The sequence below is a fragment of the Euleptes europaea genome, chromosome 2 (genome assembly GCF_029931775.1).
Source record: "Euleptes europaea isolate rEulEur1 chromosome 2, rEulEur1.hap1, whole genome shotgun sequence".
In the NCBI taxonomy this organism is placed as follows: Eukaryota; Metazoa; Chordata; class Lepidosauria; order Squamata; family Sphaerodactylidae; genus Euleptes; species Euleptes europaea.
This window is the reverse complement of record NC_079313.1, coordinates 83,119,211-83,142,049: the sequence shown is the minus strand read 5'-3', so window position 1 is coordinate 83,142,049 and position 22,839 is coordinate 83,119,211. Positions and strand designations below refer to the sequence as shown.

The 22,839-nt window shown below is 41.7% G+C and overlaps 1 protein-coding gene across 2 annotated transcripts in view; it reads right to left on the bottom strand.

The window, feature by feature from the left end:
• Positions 1-22,839, bottom strand: part of MAPK14 (mitogen-activated protein kinase 14) — a 33,324-nt gene that overhangs the window by 603 nt on the left and 9,882 nt on the right. The window contains exons 3-11 of one of the 2 annotated variants that reach the window (XM_056844301.1): positions 21,345-21,403; positions 19,123-19,234; positions 17,749-17,778; positions 17,234-17,281; positions 15,053-15,167; positions 14,265-14,336; positions 7,487-7,566; positions 3,661-3,739; positions 2,822-2,995 (exon numbers count right to left, since the gene is read on the bottom strand). In XM_056844301.1, the coding sequence (XP_056700279.1) occupies positions 2,822-2,995; positions 3,661-3,739; positions 7,487-7,566; positions 14,265-14,336; positions 15,053-15,167; positions 17,234-17,281; positions 17,749-17,778; positions 19,123-19,234; positions 21,345-21,403 (769 nt within the window). Of the gene's footprint in view, positions 1-2,821; positions 2,996-3,660; positions 3,740-4,282; positions 4,363-7,486; positions 7,567-14,264; positions 14,337-15,052; positions 15,168-17,233; positions 17,282-17,748; positions 17,779-19,122; positions 19,235-21,344; positions 21,404-22,839 lie in introns of both variants that reach the window. The other variant, XM_056844300.1, reaches the window with a different exon arrangement.

Genomic DNA, 22,839 nt, shown 5'->3' with positions numbered 1-22,839 from the left:
AAGGTGCAAAGGAAGGGAGGGGACATATTACATTAGAACAAGGGCCTAGTGCTTCCAGATAATTTTGGCCAAGTTACTCCAATCTACCTTTTGGGGCAAGGTGATAGAACAGGGGACAGCTGGTCAACTCCAGTTTCTCTTCTTTATCTAGACCCATTTCAACCTGACTTCCAACTTGGCTTAAGGACAGAAACTGCCTTAGTCATGTTGGTAAAGGACTTTTGCCTGGATGTGGAGGGCAGAATTAGGCCCTTATTGATTCTCTTGGACCTCTCCACAGTCTTTGATACCATTAACCATGATATCCTTCTGAACTACCACACAAAGACTGGGAGTTGATGCCACTAATTTGCAATGATTCCACTTCTACTTGTCTGGTAAGCTCTAGATGGTAGAGCCAGACAACTCTGCTCTAGCCTATGAGAATTATATCTCTGGGTACCCCAAGAGTCCATTTACTCTCCCCTCCCCACAAGCTATTTAACATCTATAGGCACTCATTGACAAGAGGTTGTCAAGAGCTTTATGGTTCAAGTAGGTTGACACACTGTTGCCTTCTTTTTCAACAAGCTCTAGAGCAGTAGAATCCCTAACTAGAGAGTACTGAACTAGGATCTGGGAGACTCAGACTCAAATCCCCACTCTGCTAAGGTACCTTGCTGGCTCATCTTGGGGCCAGTCACACATTTTTAGTCTAACTTACCTCACAAGTTGCTGTGAGGTAAATGAAGAAGATGAGAATGACTTAAGCTGCTCTGGGTTCCCATTGGGGAGAAAGGTAGGGTATAAATGAGGTAAATAAATAAATGCCGGGGGTCACAAAGTGGCTGGATTATGGATAACAAATTTAATTCAGATAAAACAGTTTATGTGGGAAGGAAGGGAGAAGAGAAGGTCATGTTCCCCCAGACAGAATACCAGTAGATCATGTCTGGATACAGCTTTACTATTTTAAAAATCAGGGCAACTGCAACAACAAGCAGCATTTTATCTATATTCACTTCTTGTGCCACCTGTTCCCTCTTCTCAAAGATGGGACTGACTGTCATATTGGTCTTGATTACCATTAGATTAAATTATAGCAACATGTTCCTCAAGGGGCTGTTTTTGAACACTGCTTGGAAGTTACAGCTGGTTCAGAATGTGATTGGATTGGAGGGACTGGATAAAGAGACAATTTTATATCTGTTCTTAAAGAGATTCACTAGTTACCAGTCAGTTTCTGCATACAGTTCAAGGAATTATTTAATCTTTAAAGTTCTAAGCCATGGCTACCTGAAGGAATACTTTCTCCCATGTATTCCCTTTTGTATTTTTATACCTTCCAAAAGAAACCTTGTAGCAGTGTCAGAAGTGTGCTGGGTGGACACAACGTTTAGGACTCTCCGATCTGAGTTGAGATTTATTTATTTTTTGCCTAGAGAAGCTGGCCTATTATGTATCTTTAGAAGACTGGTAAGAGTCTTATTCTAGAGGGAATTTCAAGGCACAAAAATGAGGGAGAAAAAAACCTTGAAATCAACCCAAAAGAACAACAGAAGTTGATATAAATAGGTTAGTTTTAGGTTTGTCACACTTATTGTATATTAAAGAATATTTAGGTATTTTAGAATTTGATTTATAATTTATAGCATATATGTACGCTAAGTTATAAATCAAATTCTAAACTAAATACATAAACATCCTTGAATATACAAAAAGTGTAACAAAATGGTCATAAACATAAAACTCTTATTGTCATGAAAGACTGAAAACTTTTCAACAAAGCTATCTTCCGTGTTCAACCATAACATTTCCCCCTAAGATAGTGTTGATTCATATGTTGAAAATGTGCAGAATCCAAACTAATCCATACAATATACCTGGAATTAAAATTGTGCATATCTTGTAGGGCCACACCCAGCAAAGTCCTAATGTGAAAATTTAGCCCCTATCTCAATGCAAGTAGTCACCATGTCTTTTTTAATTTAGTCCATTCAGACTAACTCTTAACAAGGTATAGGCTTATTCCTCAGGAGTTTTTAAGTATCTGGAAGATTTTTTAGCATTAATCAAATTGATATGCTTCTAATGGTAATATAAAGTGGTTTTGCCAATATACTTACTGTAATTAAAGATATTTATGTACTTAGTTTATAATTTACTGGAGTTATAATTTAGCACTTGTCGGTGCACATGTGGAAAACTTTGCCTCTTATAAAATGCACCCCAGTTCCCCTGCTTTGACAACTGGAAGAAGAGAGTTGCAAAATCAAATGAAAATGTACACCCAACTGAGGGCCACGCATGCACTCCATCCAATTTGTTGTGTGACATCACGCAGCCGAATCTCACTGGCTGCGTGAACTGACGAAGCTGCCTAAATGTTCACCTAAATGGTGAACAGACTAAGCAGCCTAAATGGATCACACAGAGTTTGTTTAAATAAATGACAATGAAGCAGTTTGCTAACAGCCTGGGCTAAACATCACATGAGAGGAGTGGGGCTTTGGTGAAACTTTACTCCCAGCCATCCGCTTTTGCCTTGAAAGTTAATTGACAAAAATTGGGCACAGCCCTGATTTGATATCAAAACTAGTTGGCAAATGACTGAATTGTTCATCTGGCAACACACCACCAGAACTGTACTAACTTTTTCCCAGTCTATGCAGAATTTGCATCCAACATCCCTCATCTCCTGACAAGAATTGCTCTCACCACAGGAATGTTTGGAATAATGGTGAATGACACATAGCTTACAGCACAATCCTAAATGGGCTTAGAAGTATGAAACTTTGCTCGGGATTGCAGTGTCAATGAATCAGTCTTCCAGCAAACTTACTTTTCCATTCCTCAATATCAAGTTCTCTGCTTTCAAAGGACTGGTCATAAGGATCTGCAACTGGCTCGTCATCGGGGTCATGATACTGAGCGAAATAGGCATGGGCAAGCGCTTCAGCAGCAGTGATTCGTTTGTCTGTGTCCAGCACCAGCATCTTCTCCAGTAAGTCCACAGCTTCATAACCCCAAGAGAGGGGGGGAGGGAAAGTTTAATGTACAACATTTCTTAACAGCTCCACTTAAAGCTATACATGATCAGGATCCTATCCCCTAACGAGGAATAACATTCAACAGTTTTCTCCCAAGCAATACTTTAAACCACAGTTGGGAATGGGCACTTATGTCAAAACATACCCAGCATGATATCTTTCTGTTTTGTAAGGAAGGCCTGACAGAAAAGAATGGACAGCCGTGGATTCTACTTTAAACAGGAAATTAAGTTGTATTAATGTTTTTCCCTCTCTTGAACTAAATGATCTCAAAGAAGCAATATTCGTAACAAGAAGCTGCTCTTCATTAGAGGCAAATTGTTCAATGATACCAAGATGGTTTATCTAACCATGATAAACATGATAAACATTTCATACCACTAAATTTCAAAGGCTGAGATCTAAAAACATCATCAGTCTCCAAAAAGATGCAAAAACAGGCAGCAGTTATAGAAAATTTTTAGCACCTCAGAGAAAAGGCCTGAATTATTTCTACCTTCTATGCCAAAATAAAAAATAAAAATCCACCACCACATTAAGACATCAGCTTACCATGCTGCCCCAAAGGAACCATCACCTCAGCATCTGTATATTATATCCCCTACTGTAATGGAAGTGCTACATGTCTTACCCTGCGGATTGGCACCAATAAATACATTTTCAAAATTCATCTTCGGCATGTAAGATAAGGACTGTATGTAGTTTCTTGCCTGGGAGAAAATAAAACATATTAAATAGTACCTCCTATCACCAATAAGCAAAAAAGTATGTGTAGATGTGTCTACTGTTTGTTACTGCAAGTTCCCATTTAGCTACTTGTTTTAGCGCTCTTACCCACACAACTGGCTCTATTAACAACAAGTGCTAAATTCTGGTTTTTATAACTTGCGCAAAACTGGAAGAGCATCATCCATTACACAGTAAAGCGTGCTACAAGTTACAACTTTCTGTAAGGCAGCCACAGCATCCAGATTGCCTTTGTACCTTTGTACCTTTGAGCACTGATTCAATACAAATCTTACAAAATGCAACAGGCTGGAAGTATCACATGTGAGTTGACACAATACCAAGGTCCGGTGGCAGTTTGCTCCACTTCATTCAAATCTGGTTCTCCCTCATTCATTCTTTGGTTTGGGGTGGTGGTGGTGGGATAAAGTTAATTGTCCTACCTGAAACTATGTAATTACACTAAAAGTCTCCTAATAAAGGAACATTGAGTGCAGATCAATCATGCACACCTTGTCAGGTCTCACCTCGTGGCTGGGCATCCTGTTAATGAGATATGCAGGGGGTGTCCCCGTCAGACGCATGATCTGCTGAAGCTGGTTAATATCTTAGGTGCCTAGTCAAGGGCTTTGTTAATATTACAATATCACACAATTAAGACTGCATACAAAACATCTAGTCTGCACACAACAGGCAGGAAGCACTCCATGTGTCATATGACCTTTAAGCACAGGAATGTGGACTACAATGTAAAGCAGTTTAATATTAGAAAATCACTGTTAAGAAACCTTAGCCAAACACTAGCCCATTGGTTATCGTGAATAAGCAACCTTAGCCTGGATAGTGCTGCCTTTAAACTTAAAATCAAGAGTCCCCTTAAACAGGGCAGTTAGTCAACTGATAAGGTTGCTATAGAAATGTGATGTTATCCTTTTCCTATCTGGCCGTACAAAGCTTAGCTTTCACCCTTCTGCAGCATAAGATAATATGTTACCAAGCTGCAGCCTACAAAATGTTTATTTTCTTTCAATAGGCATAAACATGAGCAGAGCAACATGCAATGTTAGAATGTTATTGGCAATGCACAAAAAGTTAATTGACTTGTTAATTGACAAAAAACAAATTAAAGCTATTTTAATGGCAACTAAAGCAATCCAAGCTTCTGCAAACCATGCACGGAACAGTCAAGTTAGCATGATATTAGCAATTTATACAGGTGAAAAGAACTGACTGTACTTTAGTCTGATGTATGGGGAAGGATGTAGTCAACAGATATTGACCTATATGCTGTCTGCTTTTGTTGAAACTGTAACCAGAATCAAACTAAACCTATTTAGGGAAATAAACTACAGTGCTAGTATATCACAACCTATTTTCTCTAGAAAATCTTACCCTTTAAAGTTCCCATTTAAAGAAGTGCCACTGTATTGGAAGACCTGCAGTGAACACATGGTCTTCAAAGCAGAAAAGTGTATCTTACTTTGATTTAAAATCCACAGACTCACAGTTGCAGAACAGGGAGACGATTTGTTTCTGAAACACACACAGTCCAAGCTGAGGGGCCCGATTTCAAATCTCTGTCTAATATTAAGAATTCCTCATTCTTCAGCATAGTCATTTTACACCTTTAGTTAGCAGTTGGCAATCAATCATGCTATATTTCAAACTGGTAACAAAAGTTTATGCACTTTTGATACCTAATTTGCAACCAGTCAAGATTGCACCTGATCAATATCTCATACCATAGTGTTATAATGATAACTTGGTAGGAGGTTAAACTGAATCTTCCGTCTGCCGTTCCTTCTCAAGATTGGTATGAAGCCACTTAAGATGGCAGGCTGCTTTGAGTGTACACTGCCATTTAATTCTGCATTTTTTCACCACTCAACATTCTGTTTTCTGGATGATATCTGGGCCAAGAATGGCTGCTAAGCACATACAGAATGGGAGTGAAACTGCAGATCAGAAAGATACGATCAGATGTAAGTATGAAACAATCTACCGTGTAAGATTTTTATCCTGAGAGCTATCCTAATTTAGATAGGTTATTAAGGAGATACCTAGACCTAGATGGCCCAGGCTAGCCCAGTATCATCAGATCTTGGAAGCCAAGCAGAGTCGGCCCTGGTTAGTACTTGAATGGGAGACCTCCAAGGAAGTCCAGGGTCGCTATGCAGAGGGAGGCAATGACAAACCACCTTTGTTCATCTCTTGCCTTGAAAACCCTACGGGGTCACCGCAAGTCAGCTGGACTTGATGGCACTTTCCATCAACACCGTTAAGGAGATGGTAATATTTCAGGCTGTTTCTACAATCGATACACATAAATACAGAAAATAGGCCTTCCAAGAACATAATGAGGAACAGCAAATTGCCAACACATCTTCCTTTTTAGGGGTCAGTTTTCCCCCCACCCTAACCATAACCGCTTCTATTAAATTCCCCACTCCTACCATGACCCCGTTGACTATATCCTGAAGCATGGTTTCAGAACTTTTGTTTTCATCTTCCACGGCGATGGTAATTACAGAGACTTAGATCCTCTGGTGCTTTTCTGCCAGTGCAAGGATTTCCGTCCCTGGAGCACAAGTTTCTCATTGCTCCCCCACCCTGCAACAGCCCCAAAAGCCCTCTGAAATCCAATTCCTGGGGGAAAAGGGACTTCCAGGAACAGGATTTCAGGGGGCATTTGGAGCTGCTGAGGGGGTGGGGGTTCAATGAAAATGTCATGCTCTGCAGGCGGCAATCCTTAAGCCTGTTGAAATGTTCCAGTGGATCCAAACCGATATTACTACAAGCCTCTCTTGAGTTCCATTCTGTTGCTCGTCTATTTCCTCTACCTATATTCAACATTCCATAGAAGCCAGAGCAATTTTTCATCATGTTGATGATACTTACTTTCTTATGATGACCCAAGAGCTTGCTTTAAATATGTCCAAAAACACTAAGTACTAATATGCTGAATCATAACTCCTTTCATGTCACCTTTGCTCTAATTTCTGAACAAGTTTTAATCTCTACAGTGTGTATAATACCTCAGTTTGATTTTAAATGAGTTTCTAATCAAAGCATTTATACTAATAAAAACCAATCCCTGTAGAAGGGCAAAGTATGTTTTCCATTGAATGCTGAGCCATCCTGCATACGGATTCTGCTCTTCACTGATTCCATGATCACCGTCTTCACAGCTCATCACTTTTATCACAAGGTGGATTTTATGCTCTAAAGACACTGTAAGCACTAGTAGCAACTGAAGCTCACTGTGCAGCTATGAAAGTGACTCTCAGTTGTAATACTCAGTCCTAAACAGATAATTTTTCCTTCTGGAACTCTCTTTGGTCTGCCAGACCTGGGAGAACATTCAGTACATCTCAAAAACCCATTCCTAAGAAATGCACTTCCCCATTAACAAGAGAGCACACACAGGCACACCTACCAAACATGTGACCAACAGTCTACAATAATAGCATATAGTAGCTAAGCTTAGTACAGCCTAAAGACACACAAGGGAAAAATAAGCAAGATGGGAGGAAACAATTACACAGTGAGTAGTACAAAAAAAAAAAAAAAAAGAATGAAAATTCAAGCAGAGCCGGGAAGAACAAACTGAAGAATAGGGAAAATAAACTAAAGAAGAACAAGATAGAGCCAATCTACAAGATGGCAAAGCAAAAGGTAAAAACATACAAAATGCCAGAAGGGTAGACATTACAATCAAGTTTTAAACTCACAGACTCTGAAGAGATTTTCTTCAAAAGCTCAGGGCCTGGGGTTCCAACGAGTCTCAAAATGAGCTTCAACTGATCAATATCTAACAGTGGACCATAAAGGAAAATGCTGGGACAAATAAAATGAATAGCAGCAGCCCAATAAAGCGGAAGGGGAAAAAGTAAACCAAATGCCTTGATCGCAATAGCTGTTAAGATTTGAACATCTTATGTATAAAAGCATATATAACCCACATATACCCGTGAGCTGAAAATCCTGAATAAAAATAATAATACATGCTCAATCAAATCTGGAATATTAAGATCTAGTGCAACCACTAGGGTAAATATCTAACATATGCAAATGATTACTCACACGAGGTGTGTGTAACTCACATCACATGTGAATATTCATGCGAGCAGCGTTAACAGCGGAAAGGTGAACTCCCACTGATCTTTTGCAAGCAGTAATTTTACTGCTCACAGCCACGAGATAATACCCAATGCTAAACAGTATGACTTCCCCAAGAAATCTAGCTGCTTTTTCAAAATCTTTAGTTTTATATTCCAAAACGTATTTTGTCCTCAACATAGTAATAACGTAGTCAAGCTTCTACTAAAAAGATTATTGAAGAGAGCTTGGTTGAGTCTCTATGTTCAAATGACTTAGCTTTATTGCTCTACCTAGTACTATCACCTTTACTTTGTGTACATTACTAGTACTCGGTGCATCTCATTCTCACTCCCCCACGTTTCCAAACAACCTCCAATTCTGGCAAACATGCACATTTAACACGCAGAATACAAAACTATGCAATCTGCAAATTAGAGCTCTATGTTTGCTTTAGATTTATAGACTCCCAGTGATTAGTAAGATTAAGAATTAGTAACAGAAGCAAGATGGCGAAAGACTGGCATGCACAAATGATAGTGAACAGTAAGAATTACTGTTGCTGAACATTTAAAGATTAGACAATCAGCACCTTTGAGGCAAATCTGAATATCACATGTGCTATCTAAATTTCAACCTTCTGCACTTAAGGTACCCCAAGCAGAACTGCAAGCAAATAACAGTTTACTTTCAACTCTAATTCTGTAATTACTTACATTACTAATTACAACAGATAGCCCATGTCACTAAATTCATCTGAGAATTTATCATAACTTTCACAGAATAAAAAAAGTCCTAGCTTTCTTACTGAAACCTACCTTAAAACTAGCTTTGCACATCTCTGCTACCCTACTGTTTATTTCTGAAGACAGAGGGTTCATATAGCATAGTAAGTATGAGAGCCAAAAAGTCCAACTCTTATCTCAGCTACAAACTCATTAGTGGCCTGACCATGTATTCTTTCTTAATTTGGATTGTTTCCCAGGGTAAGACTGGGATTAGGTTTTCTTCCCCCACCACAAGGAAAAGTAAACACTGATTTGGAAACTGGGAAGGGGCTTCTCCCCTTGCCCTTGGAGATTTAGAGCCCATGCCTGAAAGGGGGGGGGGCAAAGCTCCTTAGGAGCTGGCAGGAGCCTGCGCTGGCATAGGTGCCATCTTATCATGGAATAAGGTGGCACCTACGCTGACATGGGGGCAAGCACACTGGTGTTCAGGTGCCGCCAGCTTTTGCCACCAGCACAGCCACACCGGCAGGGCATTTCTGGAAGGGAAAGCCTGTGCTGGCAGCTTCCACAACCCTTTCACCCCAGGAGTGCCCCCTTGAGCGGCAGCAGGTCTGCACCACCTTTTTCGGTGGTACAGCCTGACTGCTTGCTATGGGGCATTTTCCCCTGCTCCCAGCTGCTGCGGATTCACCCCCCTTTCAGGAATAGACTGTAAGTATAGTCCCCTGCTTGATGATGAATTAAAATCAACATGAAACAGGTATATTTGATCAAGTTATCCAAAATGGCTCATTACAGGATTGCACTGTGGTGTTATCAATGGCATATTATATACCTCAATAACAGCACCTTGCTAATGTAAAAGGAAGGGGAAGCTATTTCAGCTAAATACTAGAGTTTTGAGAAAAGCTCATTAAATTCAAGACAACCCCTGGCAAATATCTTCATATTATCTTCTATACATTGTCAAGTGTTTCTGAAGGACATTAAGCAAGACTTTCAATTTCAGTCTCTAGATATCAAAACTGCAACTCCACAAATATTTACAAGAAAATCCCAATGAAATCAGTGGGCCTTGCTTTCAAGTAAACATTGTTAGGATCATGCTATTAAAATCTCAAAAGAATACTTTATGGAGATTAACAGCCAACCTCAACCCCCTTTTTTCAAAGGGAAAATTTTTCATGTGATAAGAAATATTAAGATACAGTTTAATGACAGCACTGCAACACTGGTATTCCGCTTGTGTTTAGTGAACATATACAGTTGTGAGGATTTATTAAAAGGTTACTTTTTTAATACTGAGCCTTGGCCTTTATCAGCAAATTGCTGGGGAGGGCAGGCTACAAATTTGAAAAAAATAAAAATAAAAGCTGTTTAGTGAATTGAAGACTGGATTGAACTGAAGTCTCTCCTAAAATTCAGTTTCTAATCTGCAGATTGATTCAGCTCACCTTTAAAACAAAATATCTAGTTCAAATCTGTGTTTCACCCATAAGCCATAAGTTCTTATATCTTTGAAATGTTAATTATATAAAAACTAAGCAAAGCCCTGAAACAATATCTCAGAACACAACACAGTCAGGCAACCAGAGTATTCAAAAATGTTGCCTTCCTTTGACCCAGACTACTGCTTAAACCAGCCAACTTCTGGCTAACCTTATTGAAGATGAAACATATTTGAGTGCAAGAACAGAAACATCTGCTGTCCAAATACTCCCCCCCTTAATGCATTTCTGCAAATGTGGGCATAGTGTTCACATTACGTCACTAGTGCTACAAACCCTATTTCTAGGGAACAAGTAAAAGCCACTGGGCATCGTAACTTCCCATGTAGATCAGCATCTGACCAGCATATTGAGAAAATGGAAATATACCTGCAAGCTAGAACAAGGCATCTAACATTAGGTCTATCAATGCTAACAGAATGCTCACTGTGGCTATGCTGCCAACTGCAAACAGTTAAGCAAACTCAAGATGTTGTAAGCAAGCACATAAAGCAAAAGCAAACTCAAAGGGAAGAATGTGTGGAAAGAAAAGCATGCAGATCTCAGAGGAGAATCATCGAAGACTGGCAAATCCCAAAGATTCTATGGAGGGGGGTGGGGACTCGCATGTTCCATCAACCCTTTGCAGCAAGTATTGCAAAAGCCTCAGCAGTTTATTCAGATAATGTTAAAGGCAGATGCAAGGTTTGAGTGGGTATACAAGGAAAGTAGCATAAAGAGCACATTTTGTTCTGAAAGGATTATTTTTTTGAAAACAAGCCTCCTTGGCTTAGAACATTGTCGACACAGTAATTCTTCACCACAGTTCTTGAATTAGTTACCTCAGTTTCTTATACCATGTTCAGGTTGAAAAGAATTAGACAGAAGCTCCCTTACAACAGGGTAATCAAGATGTAACAGATAAAGATCATTGTTCCCCACAATTTACAAAACTAGAGACCACCACAATCTACAACAGGTTGGAAGAAATGAAAATTGAAGTTTTCTTAGTAATTACTATATTGGATTATACTCAGTTCCACCCAAGTAAGTGTGCATTTGTTTCATCTAAACTTTAGAAACACATGAAACAACTTTGTGCAGTCAGTTAACATTACATGTGCAGTACAAATTTTGGCCTGGATACAATTGATTTTCAATAACTGCAGTTACAGGAATGATCAAGAAATCATAAGCCATTCCTTATTTTTAGTGGACTCCAAGGCACCACTGAGGATCAAGCACCACTGCAAGCGTAGTTCCAATGAGACACATGTTACAAGTTACAGGTATCACTGGGTACACATTTGGTATACTCCACATACGGTTAGCATTCCCAAGAGAACGCCATATTGGTACTTGACTGCATGGCTTCACTATGCCTGATAAATACAAAGCAACCTTAAGGTCTGGTACCCACTCCCCACTCTCGCTCTGAACCCCTCACTGTATATGGAGGCCATTATATTTGTGAAAAGCACACTGATACTTAGTCAGCAAGACAAAGAGAAGAAACATGTAGCAGAGAAGAAAAAAGTACAGTATTTACACAATGAAAATGACAGTGGAATCCAACTTGAACAGGAAATTTGCCTGTTTTGCTCTGTATGGCAAGACAACTATTTCTTCATACCTCAGGAATGGAGGAAATCCACTGCAAAGATACTAGAAAACGAGACATTAAGAGAAAGGAAGAAATTTAACAAGTAAGGAAGAGAAAGGAAAATTCTAGGAAATAGCTATGAATGACTTTTTTAAAATCTTCTCTTAACTTTTGAAAGTGAGATAAGCAAAACATTAGGATACATTTAAGAGACTGTACAAATTATTATAAATTTAGAAAATCAAAACATTTGGGTAAAAACCAGCCTCAACTGTGTAAAAGTTGGAGAAGTGACCGCAGCAGGATTTAGCCTTTTCTTCCAGAAGATATTTAAAATGTAGGTAATGGACAGCCCAATCCTAACTGGGGGGGGGGATCAGTTTAGGAGCCGATGTGAACCCAGCGCCAGCATTAGTGCCACTTGTGCCTGCTAAACTGGCACTAACGACGTGCGGGACCATTTATGCTGGCTCCGGGGAGCAGTGCGGCAGCATGAGCTGCGGGTGCCGGCACAGCTTCGCCGGCAGCATTTTCCTGGCGCAAGGGCTCGTGCTGGTGTCAAAGGGGGAGTTCTCAGGGGCAGGGCTGGCTTTAGTCAGCTCCCAAAGCCCTTTCAGCCTGGGAGCACCCCCTTCAGCCAGTGCTGAGTTACGCCTGCAACAAGGCAGGCATAGCCCCATGAAAGCCTGTGGAGGAGTTTCACGGGGTTTTGTTAAATTACCTTTTTGCCTTCCTTTTTTGATCGGGGATGCCGCTCAGGAGGCAGTGTGGCTGCACTGTCCCCGGGCACTTCTTAACCACCCACCCCCCTTAGGATTGCGCAGTTAGTCTGAACAAGAAGCAGCTTTTTATTGTGCTAGTTAACAAAATAGGTAGCTTTATTGCTTCAGAAGACTAAGCTGACAGATCCCATAAAACCTTGCCAAAATTTGAAATCTCCTGCTTTTGAACACATACCTCAGTAATTCTGAGGTAAGTATTAGGACTAAAGAGCTCTTCTCTGGCTCAGACTATAATCAGAAATGAGGGCAGTACTCCTTCTCCCCCATACCCTCACCTGCTTGCTACAGAGGCAACAGGAAGACCTCCCTTCTTTAGTATCTCATGAACCAGTGAACTGGGGAAGCATGGTTTACCCAGGGCCACTGATATCCATACAAAGGACACTAGATCCCTTGGAACACTTCCTCCTAGGCTACCTTAGATGCTGCCATATCAGCATTCTAACAAATGCCAGGGAGAAAAGGAGAACCACACAGCATGAGCCAGCGTGGTGTGGTGTGGTTAAGTGCAGTGGACTCCAAGCTGGTGAACTGTGTTGGTTTCCCCACTCCTACACAAGAAGCCAGCTGGGTGACCTTGGGCTAGTCACTGCTCTCTTAGAGCTCTCTCAGCTCCACCTACCTCACAGGATGTCTGTTGTGGGGAGGGGAAGGGAAGGTGATTGTAAGCCGGTTTGATTCTCCCTTAAGTGGTAGAGCAAGTCAGCATATAAAAACCAACTCTTCTTCTTTTCCCTGCTGTCACAGTCAGGCTAAGTAAGTGGGAGGCTCACAGGCAAGGGTTGGGGTTTAGGGCTCCAATCCTGCTGCATTTCTGAGGTCACTGGGAATGCAGAATCCAGCAGACAGAGCTATTTTCTGATATTTTTGGAAGAGACATCAGTTTGCTACGCCCCATTTGAAATTAGGTTTGCAGGGCAAGTGTGTGTGAGAGAGGTGTGTCACTTATCTCACATAAGTATTTGCATGACAAAATGTTTACCTTAAGAACTCCTGATCAAATGATTACAACAATCTCTTCTCTCTCTCCATATATATACATATATATATGCACACATGTAGAGCTCCAAATACTTTAGTGTCAAATCTGAATGCCTGTCTCTCAACTGTGCTGGGAGACTATGACTGTATATATCTGATACCAAAATAATTACAGTAATCATATATTCTTTATAGAAAATTCAATGTGAACACAACTCTAGTGATATGCCTGTGTGTGGCACTCAGTATCTGTAGGTGGTACATTTACACAGGAAGTGAAAAGAAAGGGGGAAAACATATATAGGACTTACACTAAGTAGATCTGAGAATAGTTTCTACCCATTCTTCATTCTTTCAAGCTCAGAGGCATATTTGACAATACATTCATTTTCTCTTACTTTTAATAAATTGCAAATGTCCATCTGCTCATATCAACCCAGTATCAAAATGTTTAAAAAACTGAAAGGAAATCTGGATTGCGGGAACTGGCAGACTAATCTCAGAGAACTTCAACTGCATTTTACTGCATTTTCTTGTGAAGGCTATTTTTTAAAGGAATGTTTAAAGGCAGGTTAGAGACTGTGCCACTAACCCTTTTCTTAAAAAAAAAAAAAAAGGCTTAATACTGCATTTTAACTGTCACACAGATCCAGTAGTTCTTATTACTACATATTTTGACAAAAATGGGATTATATTTATGTGCACAAGGAGTTCATCAAAACTAGAGAAGGGCATAGGATCTAAAAAATAGTTCATAAAACACTCCTGGTGCAATACGTTACAGCGTACAAAAATGAAGCACATTCATATTAAATTCTTTTAAAGGATACGGTCCGTACCAGGGAACAGTGTTCTTCCAGTCAACAGCTCAGCCATAATACATCCAACTGACCAAATATCAACTACCGGTAAGAAAAAAAGTAGTTAGAAGCCAATGATTTTCCATAGCCACACAGACATTTCAGCATTTTGATGATTACAAATAAATAAATAGAATAGCAGTCTGAACAAAAGTGCTTAGCTTTAATATAAGAGCAGGGAACACACTTTTGTACTTTCTAGACCCATATGATTAAGTTCAGATGCAGAAAAGATCTATTTTCTTTTTTTTTCCATATTTTTAAAAATGTATTTTATTAACACATTTTTAAAAAATTACAAACATTTAACCATACACATACAAATTCAAATTGGGCTTCTTGCAGGAAAATTGATTAACAGTTCTAGGGCATACAATTTTAATCAACATGCTATTTTGTCTTAACTATGGAACCAATTTATTTTCAAAGGAGTAGCATTTTGCAATAATACTTTAAGAACTGAACATCCGGTAGCAGAGGACAGTTCCAGTGCAGCGTTTATGTGAGAAGGATTTCTGCCCACAAGCTGAGACTCTCTGTCACATGCATGCTCCTCCAGCTATATCCCCAAATGGCCCCGAGCTAGGATGTCCCCTACCACTTTGGATGTTCTAGGATGTCCCCTACCACTTTGGAACAGCATGTGGGGCTGAAGCAGGAGAGGGGAGGCAAGAAAATTGCCCTCCAAAGGTGGAAGGCTTTCTGCCTGTCGCACAGGATCCAAGCCAATCTCTATGGGAAGATTAGTAAAGCAATACCTGTTTGATTGTAATGCATCCAGTTCAGCATGATCTCCGGAGCTCTGTACCACCTGGTTGCAACATACCCCGTCATCTCATCATCTGTGTGTCGAGCCAACCCAAAATCCAGAATCTGTACAACAACACAGGCAGGCACTCCATTGTACAATTTAAAAACTATGGGCTTCTCATTTGACCAACTACAATTGGGAAGCACTATAACCGAATGTAAGGAAAGACTGAAGGAAGTTTAAGAAATAGATATGGTGTAAGCTAGACTTGCCAACCTGAAGTTGCTACGTCCTTGTGTGCCCAACTTCAGCCAAGAGCAGTACCACTGCAATCCCACTATACAATATTTATGTAACTCCAAAAGAGTTAAGTTGGCACTTTTATTAAATATCTGGAAGCAGACAGAGATCTGCACATTTTGAAAATTATGGATGTGGGCGATCAAACTTGCATACGTTCTTGGATTTTCTTAATAAACTATTTAGGTTTGGACCTACATGAAGAGGACCAATCACTAGGTCCGTGTTGGCGAACCTATGGCACGCGTGCCGACTCCGGCACGCGTCGCCCTCTCTGCTGGCACGCAGGCTCAGCTGGGCGGCGGGCCCCCGCCCCTGGACTCCCCGCCGCCAGCTTTGAACTGCTCTGCGCTGCCTGCAGGCAGCGCGGAGCAGTTCAAAGGCCCCACCCCCCTCCCTGCACTCTCCGCCGCCCAGCCTTTCCCCTCCCCCCCTCCCCGGCCAAAAACCCGTTTGCGGGGTGCACGAGGTGGCTGCCGCCCTCCAGCCCCCTTCTCCCTTTCCCTCCCCTTCTTCCCGGCCAAAAACCCCTTTGCAGAGCGCAGAGGCGGCTGCCGCCCTCCAGCCCCCTTCTCCCTCTCCCTCCCCCGGCCAAAAAACCCTTTGCAGGGCACACGAGGCGGCTCCGTCTTCCAGCCTCCCTCCCCCTCCCCCTCCCCCAGCCAAAAACCCTTTTGCAGGGCGCACGAGGAGGCTGCCGTCCTCCAGCCCCCTTCTCTCCCTCCCGCCCTCCCCCCCCTGCCTGGCCAAAACCCCTTTTGAAGGGCGCTCGAGACGGCTGCCGCCCTCCAGCCCCCTTCTCCCTCTCCCTCCCCCAGCCAAAACCCCTTTTGAAGGGCGCACGAGGCGGCTGCCGCCCTCCAGCCCCCTTCTCCCTCTCCCAGCCAAAACCCCTTTTGCAGGGCGCACAAGGCGGCTGCTGCCCTCCAGCCCCCTTCTCCCTCTCCCTCCCCCAGCCAAAACCCCTTTTGCAGGGCGCACGAGGCGGCTGTCGTCCTCCAGCCCCCTTCTCCCTTTCCCTCCCCCCCCTCCCCGGCCAAAAAACCCTTTGAAGAGCGCACGAGGCGGCTGCAGCCTCGCGAGCCGGCCCTCCAGCCCCCTTCCCTTTCTCCCTCGGTGCCTTCCATGGGCAAAAACCTTTTTCCTGGGTCGCAAGGCAGCTGCCCTGCAGCCCCCTTTCCCCTCTCCCTCCAATACCCCTTTCCTGGGCGCGCAAGGTGGCAGCGCGCTGGCCCAGAAGCCTCATTCTCCCCCCCCCCCCGCCAGAAGCCCCTTTCCTCAGCTTGAGAGGCTGCAGCTGCCTCTCATGCTGGCCCAGAAGCCCCCTTCCCCACCAAAACTCCCTTTCCTTGGCGCACGAGGTGGCTGCTGCCCTACTCACCAGCCCAGAAGCCTCCTTCCTTCCCTGACCAGAAAGCTCTTCCTTCCTTTCTTCCTTTCCTTTTCCTCCCTCCGTCCCTCCCTGAAAACTTTCCTGATTCCAGCAAATGCCTGCTAGGTCTCTCTAGGACTTCCTCAAGAATGGAGAATACAGCCCTCCCACAACTGGTAGACTGCCTCTGAATGTGAAGGTACCACTATGGATGTCTGGTTCCCAGCTATATTAGGTCTAATGCAGTTTTTGTTCTAATGCAGTTTTTGCAGGCAGCATGGAGCAGTTCAAAGGCCCTGCCCCCTTCCCTGGACTCCTCGCTGCCCAGCAGGGAGTCCAGGGAAGTTGTTTTTTCTAAACTAAAACCTCAGTATTCAGGTTAAATTGCCGTGTTGGCACTTTGCAATAAATAAGTGGGTTTTGGGTTGCAGTTTGGGCACTCGGTCTCTAAAAGGTTCGCCATCACTGCACTAGGTTATCCACAAGCCACAGCTATGCTCACTAACCCCTAATTACCTTTAGTTCACAGTCCTCATTCACAGCTAGGTTACTAGGTTTTAAATCCTAAAACAGAAAAAGAAAAAAACAGCATCATAACACAAAGTTTCTTTACCAATTCTGAAATTTAGTGTTGATAGTAGCTAATAGGCATTCCTTGTATTTTAAAACAATTTCATCACAATCCACAACTTTCTGAATTTTCCAGCAGCCCATAACCACCTTATGTAGGAGCAGCACAAATTTAAAAATCACCCCACAAATATCTGCCACATACATACAAATGAAAACCAGCTATGTTACGAAGCCATGTGTTAAAAAAGGAAGAATGTAAAAATGCATAAAGCAACCACTGTGACAAAGTGAACCAAAAACAAACACAATCTAGAGTCTTTCTTTCCTATAACTTTAACTCAAACCTCTATTGCAATAGATACATCAACAATTTTCCGGCCAATTCTGCAGCTGTTTTGCTGTCTTCTGATTAAAATGCATTGAAATTGGTTTTAAGTTATGTCAAAGAGAATACTTACTCTGTGTATAATGTCAGCTGAATGGATATACTGCAAGATAAGATATTTTGAAAATTAGTCTGAGAGCACCATCTTCTGTCTCTTAATTACAAAAGGGCCAGATCTGAGGTACTGTCAACTAAACTACACTAGTGGAACAACCGCCCCCTCCACCCCTGAAATGCTGCTCCTGGGAGACAGGACCATCTTGAACATTGTGGAGGTGGAGTAAAGTGGGGCCTGCAGTGGGAAATGGAAACTATGTACCTTATGCCCATGGAAAATGACCATTTGAAAACCATTTTTAGCTGTTGGGCAGTGCAATCCTGGGGTGGGGGTAGATCTGCCGAGGCTGGGAGCAGCATAGCCACGCCTACTCCTCAGAGGCTCCCCAGCCGCAAAAAAGAAAAATAAATGCGGGGGGAAATTAAAAAAACAAAAAAAAAATGAAAATGGGCCCACTGAATTCAGCGAGGCTATGTCACCAAAAAAGGTGGAATAAGGAATGCCCCTGCGTGAGGGGACGTTCCTGGGGCAACAGGGGTTAGGAAGCTGCCGCAGCTCTGCCCCCAGGAATGCCTCCCAGGACACCAGCACAGGGACTTGTGCCACTGGAACGCTGACAGGAGCCAGCACTGGCGCCTGAGCCCCGCTGCATTGGGCCCTGCTGCCAGTGTGGAAGCCACTCATGACACCGTAAGTGCTCCTTATCCCAGGTTAAATGAGCACTTGCATCGCCACAGGGTCACGCCGGCTCCTATGGAGTCCTCCTCCCTTTAGGATTGCAGCCCTAATCATCTATAATTCAATTTTAAGGGTCCTTTAAAGTACAGTTTAAAAAAACGGCTAGCATAAATAGAAGTTCTGAGACATTTGAGATTTTTTTTTTTAAACACAGACTTCTAATAGTGCGCTGAATGTTCACCAATGAACATTTTCAGGGTGAACAAGGCTCCCAAATTTGCTTCCAGGCTCTTTTTCAGGTGCTGATACTGACCTTTAAAGATCTATATTGCTCGGGCCTGACATAACCTAAGGACTGCCTATTCCCATATGAAACTACCTGACCACTTGGGCCATCTTTAGAGGCCCTGCTTTGTCTGCCTTAAATGCCATATTGTGATGGGATAGCCTGTCTTTCAGATCACCAGGTGCCTGGCTGATGCAGATTTTAGTTAGGTACAAAGAAATGTAGCTACCCTGTTTCATCAAACAGTATTACTTCTAGACCTCTTTCTACAATTGAAAAGGATCACCACATCAAAAGTTAAAAGAATGAACATAAGCCATTCAAGTTATTCTCTCTGAAAGAGAAGGGACTGTGGTATTTTCTATTACAGTTCCCATTTTGTCATGTAGCAAGAGTTGCTATATTAAAGGGAATGATGTACATACCTTTAAACCACGAAGAATTTGATAGATAAGAAACTGTACATGATCATCTGTAAGCTTCTGACATTTCACAATATTGTTGAGATCTGCTCCCATAAGATGGGTTACAAGGTATCTAGAGAACAAAAGTAAAGAAAAGTGAATGGTATCTTCCTTCATCACCTGCCTTGAGAGCTTTCAGGAGATAGGTGATCTATGAATGTCACAAATAAAAGTGAAAGAACTGAGCAAACCAAGGTACTCGGATAAAGAACCAGGCTTTGGTAAAATGTCAGCGACTAACATACTGTGTGTGATATTTAGGGGGAAAACACTGTAATTTCATTTGTCATCCACCCAAAGTGATGAGTCTGCTAAATAAAAAAAAAAAAAGGTCTTCATCTACTTAAACATGTTAAGAAGAATGTAAATGGTTCAGAGGCTTAAGACAGACTTGTGTTCCCAGTGCAACACACTGTACTCATTGTGTAAAGCTATCTACAATTTGGTAGTTCTGTATTTTGAAGCTGTACAGTTATCACGCCTACAACCCCACACATTTCTACTTAGAATTCACCCTTTTTAAAAAGATAAATCCAAGTAACAAGTATAGGCTGAACATTCTAGTGTAATTTAACTAAGAAATCAATGTTATTAACTCAAAAGGATAAGAAAATTTTATTTACTTCATTTATACCCCACCTTTCTCCACAAAGCTGCTTACACTGTTCTCCTTTCCTCCACTTTATTCTCACAACAACCCTGCGAGATAGGTTAGGGTGAGTGTGTGGCTGGCCCAAGGTCACCCAGCAAACTTCCACAGCAGAGTGGGGATTTGAACCTTGGTCTCCCAGATCCTAATTTGATACTCTAACCACTACCCCACACTGGCTCTGACTGCCTTATCACAGATTGCTTTATCCAGTGGGTTCAGGTTAAATAACCCAGTTATACATAGATATATTGGTGGGTCACAGAGAGTCCCCAAGCAAAAACAGGAAATGGATAATTAATGAAAGGAATCCTTTGGCTATTTCATATAGGGAACTGGTTTTTAGGCTGTACTGGTGGATAGGAAAGCATCACATTTTGCCTTTGTACCCTCCTCTGCAGAAACCTGAATGCGAACACCTATGTGATAGCACCCCACTTACACAGCCCCTGCACCCTTTTTCATGCAAGCTGAATTGCAAGAACAGGGCCTACTTGCGTAGAGATCGGCATGCACTCCCTAGTAACAGGATAGAGCCATGCATGAACCAGCCCCAGGAAAAAGCAGAAGTTGTTTAAATTTATATTCTGACAGGACACTCTTGGAGCATGAGACTTTAAAAGTTAGTCAGTTTCATTGCATTTACATTCCCATTCAACAGAGACCCAATTACTAATGCTCTTCACTGATTCAGTCTTCCCACTGAAGTAGGAAAGTGGAAGAAGGTGTGTACAGGGCGTATGAAATGTACGGCACCATTAAGTATCTATTAACGAAATACTTCTACACAGTCTTATTAAAACAAGAAACCTGTCTCAACATGTATTCTGAAGCTATTACATACATGCCCAACAGGTTTTCAACACAGCTATTTAGGACAGTTGCCATTTGATAATCCACTAGTCTCATAACATAACCACAGGTATCTGTAAGTCAGCTCTGAGACAAGTAAGGGTTAATGAAACCAGACATCTGTGACTGCAACTGACTGAACAATTCACATGATGAGCAGAAATATTACTGGTTTCTTTACTAACATTAGTAGCTCTCTCTAAGAACCTAGTGACTACAAGTTCAAATCAAAATCCATCCAACTAAAGTACTTCCTTCAGTCTAGATCTCATGACTCCCCCTTCCTGGTGACCATTTAAAGAGATCATTATTTCTCCTATGGACGCTAACCTCACTTACAGATTTTTAAAAAGCAACAATATTCGTCTTCAACTAAAAAGGTACCTACATCTCCACAAGTCACTCATGGCACTAAAACAGTTACAAAAAATTATTATAACTGAAGAGTCTGTGTGTAATAAGAGGTAAGACTTCACTTATTTGTACTACCATGTCTATAATCCCTGGCAAATAGCAACATAAAATCATCTCTAAAGCAGTTTTCAGTTCTATCATAACCATCTTATTAACTCTCCTTATCAACAAGGCTTGAGCCTGCAAGCTTGTTCCTGTACCAAGAAATGAAATTTGAATTTGGAAAGCAGCCAGACCATTTGTGGTGAAGTTTCTAAGTGTTACCTACACATCACTGAATTCCTCTAGTGACTTTGCAGGTGTAAATACATCCAGAAGTCCAATAACCTGTTAAAACAAAACAAAAGAATAGTGTGAAACCCCCCCGCACTTCATTAACCTGCTCTCTCAATTCAAGCATGCAAATTTATTAGGTATACAAATGATTTTCCCATGAGCAGGGCTTCATTCTGATCTCCACACACATGAAGATGAATACAACTTCTCAACACACATGAAGATGAATACAACTTCTTCAAACTCAGCAAATCGGATCATTTCCGAAGTGGAAGGGGTGAGCTGCAGGGGAGGAAAATCAAAGAGCATGCACCGTCTCCTGAGGCTTCATCTCCAACATCAAGTCATTGTTTTCAATGTAAACTCTTTCCTTACTAGAAATCTCTTTAAAAGACAGAGTTGTTATTTTTATTTCAAATACCAAGTAATTTAAAAAGGGGAATTAGCAAATCAAGTAACTCAATGCTAATACCTTTTATAAATGTTACAATGACATATGATAAAATTTCTGCATGCTTTTAAGCACAACTGATCTCAACAAAACTTCTGGCAACTCTGCACCGTGCTGACTGGGAGTTGTTAGCCCATTCATAATGGCACGCTTGCACTGAGCCACCCCTATACCCACTGTTGACTTCCAACACTTACTGGAATGGTTGTGCTTTCCCATTTCCACTAAACTGCTCTGCAGTGACAACTGGTAATTCCTGCCAGCAAACCATCACACTGGCTACTCCTGAACAAAGTACCTTAAGTTTAATTGGTATTTAAGAAGCATTACTCTAAGGGGAAAAGGTAAATTAATGTGTGACTGATAATGTAGTTACTGATTGCTATGAACAGTTTTACTAGCTTACATACAGGACTGACTCTTTGCTTGGCTTCCCACTGTTACTCTTAGTAAAATTGCTGAAGTTCATGGATGTCTACCTATCTATAACAATGTACATTAGGTAAACCACTACTGATGTTGTATTCAGGGGAATACAATGGCTATCACAATAGCCCAGAACAGGAAGATACTTCAAATCTGGTTACAGAAATGAGAGAGATCACACCCTTTTAAGTGACCTTCTATATAGGAAACAGCATTTTCTCCAGCAGAAATAGACGACCACTACTGTGCAGAATCACTGTGAGGTATAAACGCAACACACGCACATGCAGCCAAGTTAGTAGGATCAGGGTGGGTAGGTGCATAATAGTCTGGTTATGCTCCAAAAGGTAGACTTCTCATATAAACCAGGCACATCAAGAAATACCCTCACTTTGAATGTGCCCATTAATGCACAGAACATTTAAGCAAAACTAGGCTGGATACAAAGAACTGTGATCAGAGCTCCACTGGAAAAACTGATTCTTCTTTCCTCTTCTGCAGTTCCCTAAGTCACTGGCAAGCTCCTGAGGGTATGGGAATGCTTGGGATCATTGTGGACTGCAGTGCAAGCAGAAAAGCTGCAAATCCCTCCTTGAGTGAGTACACATGA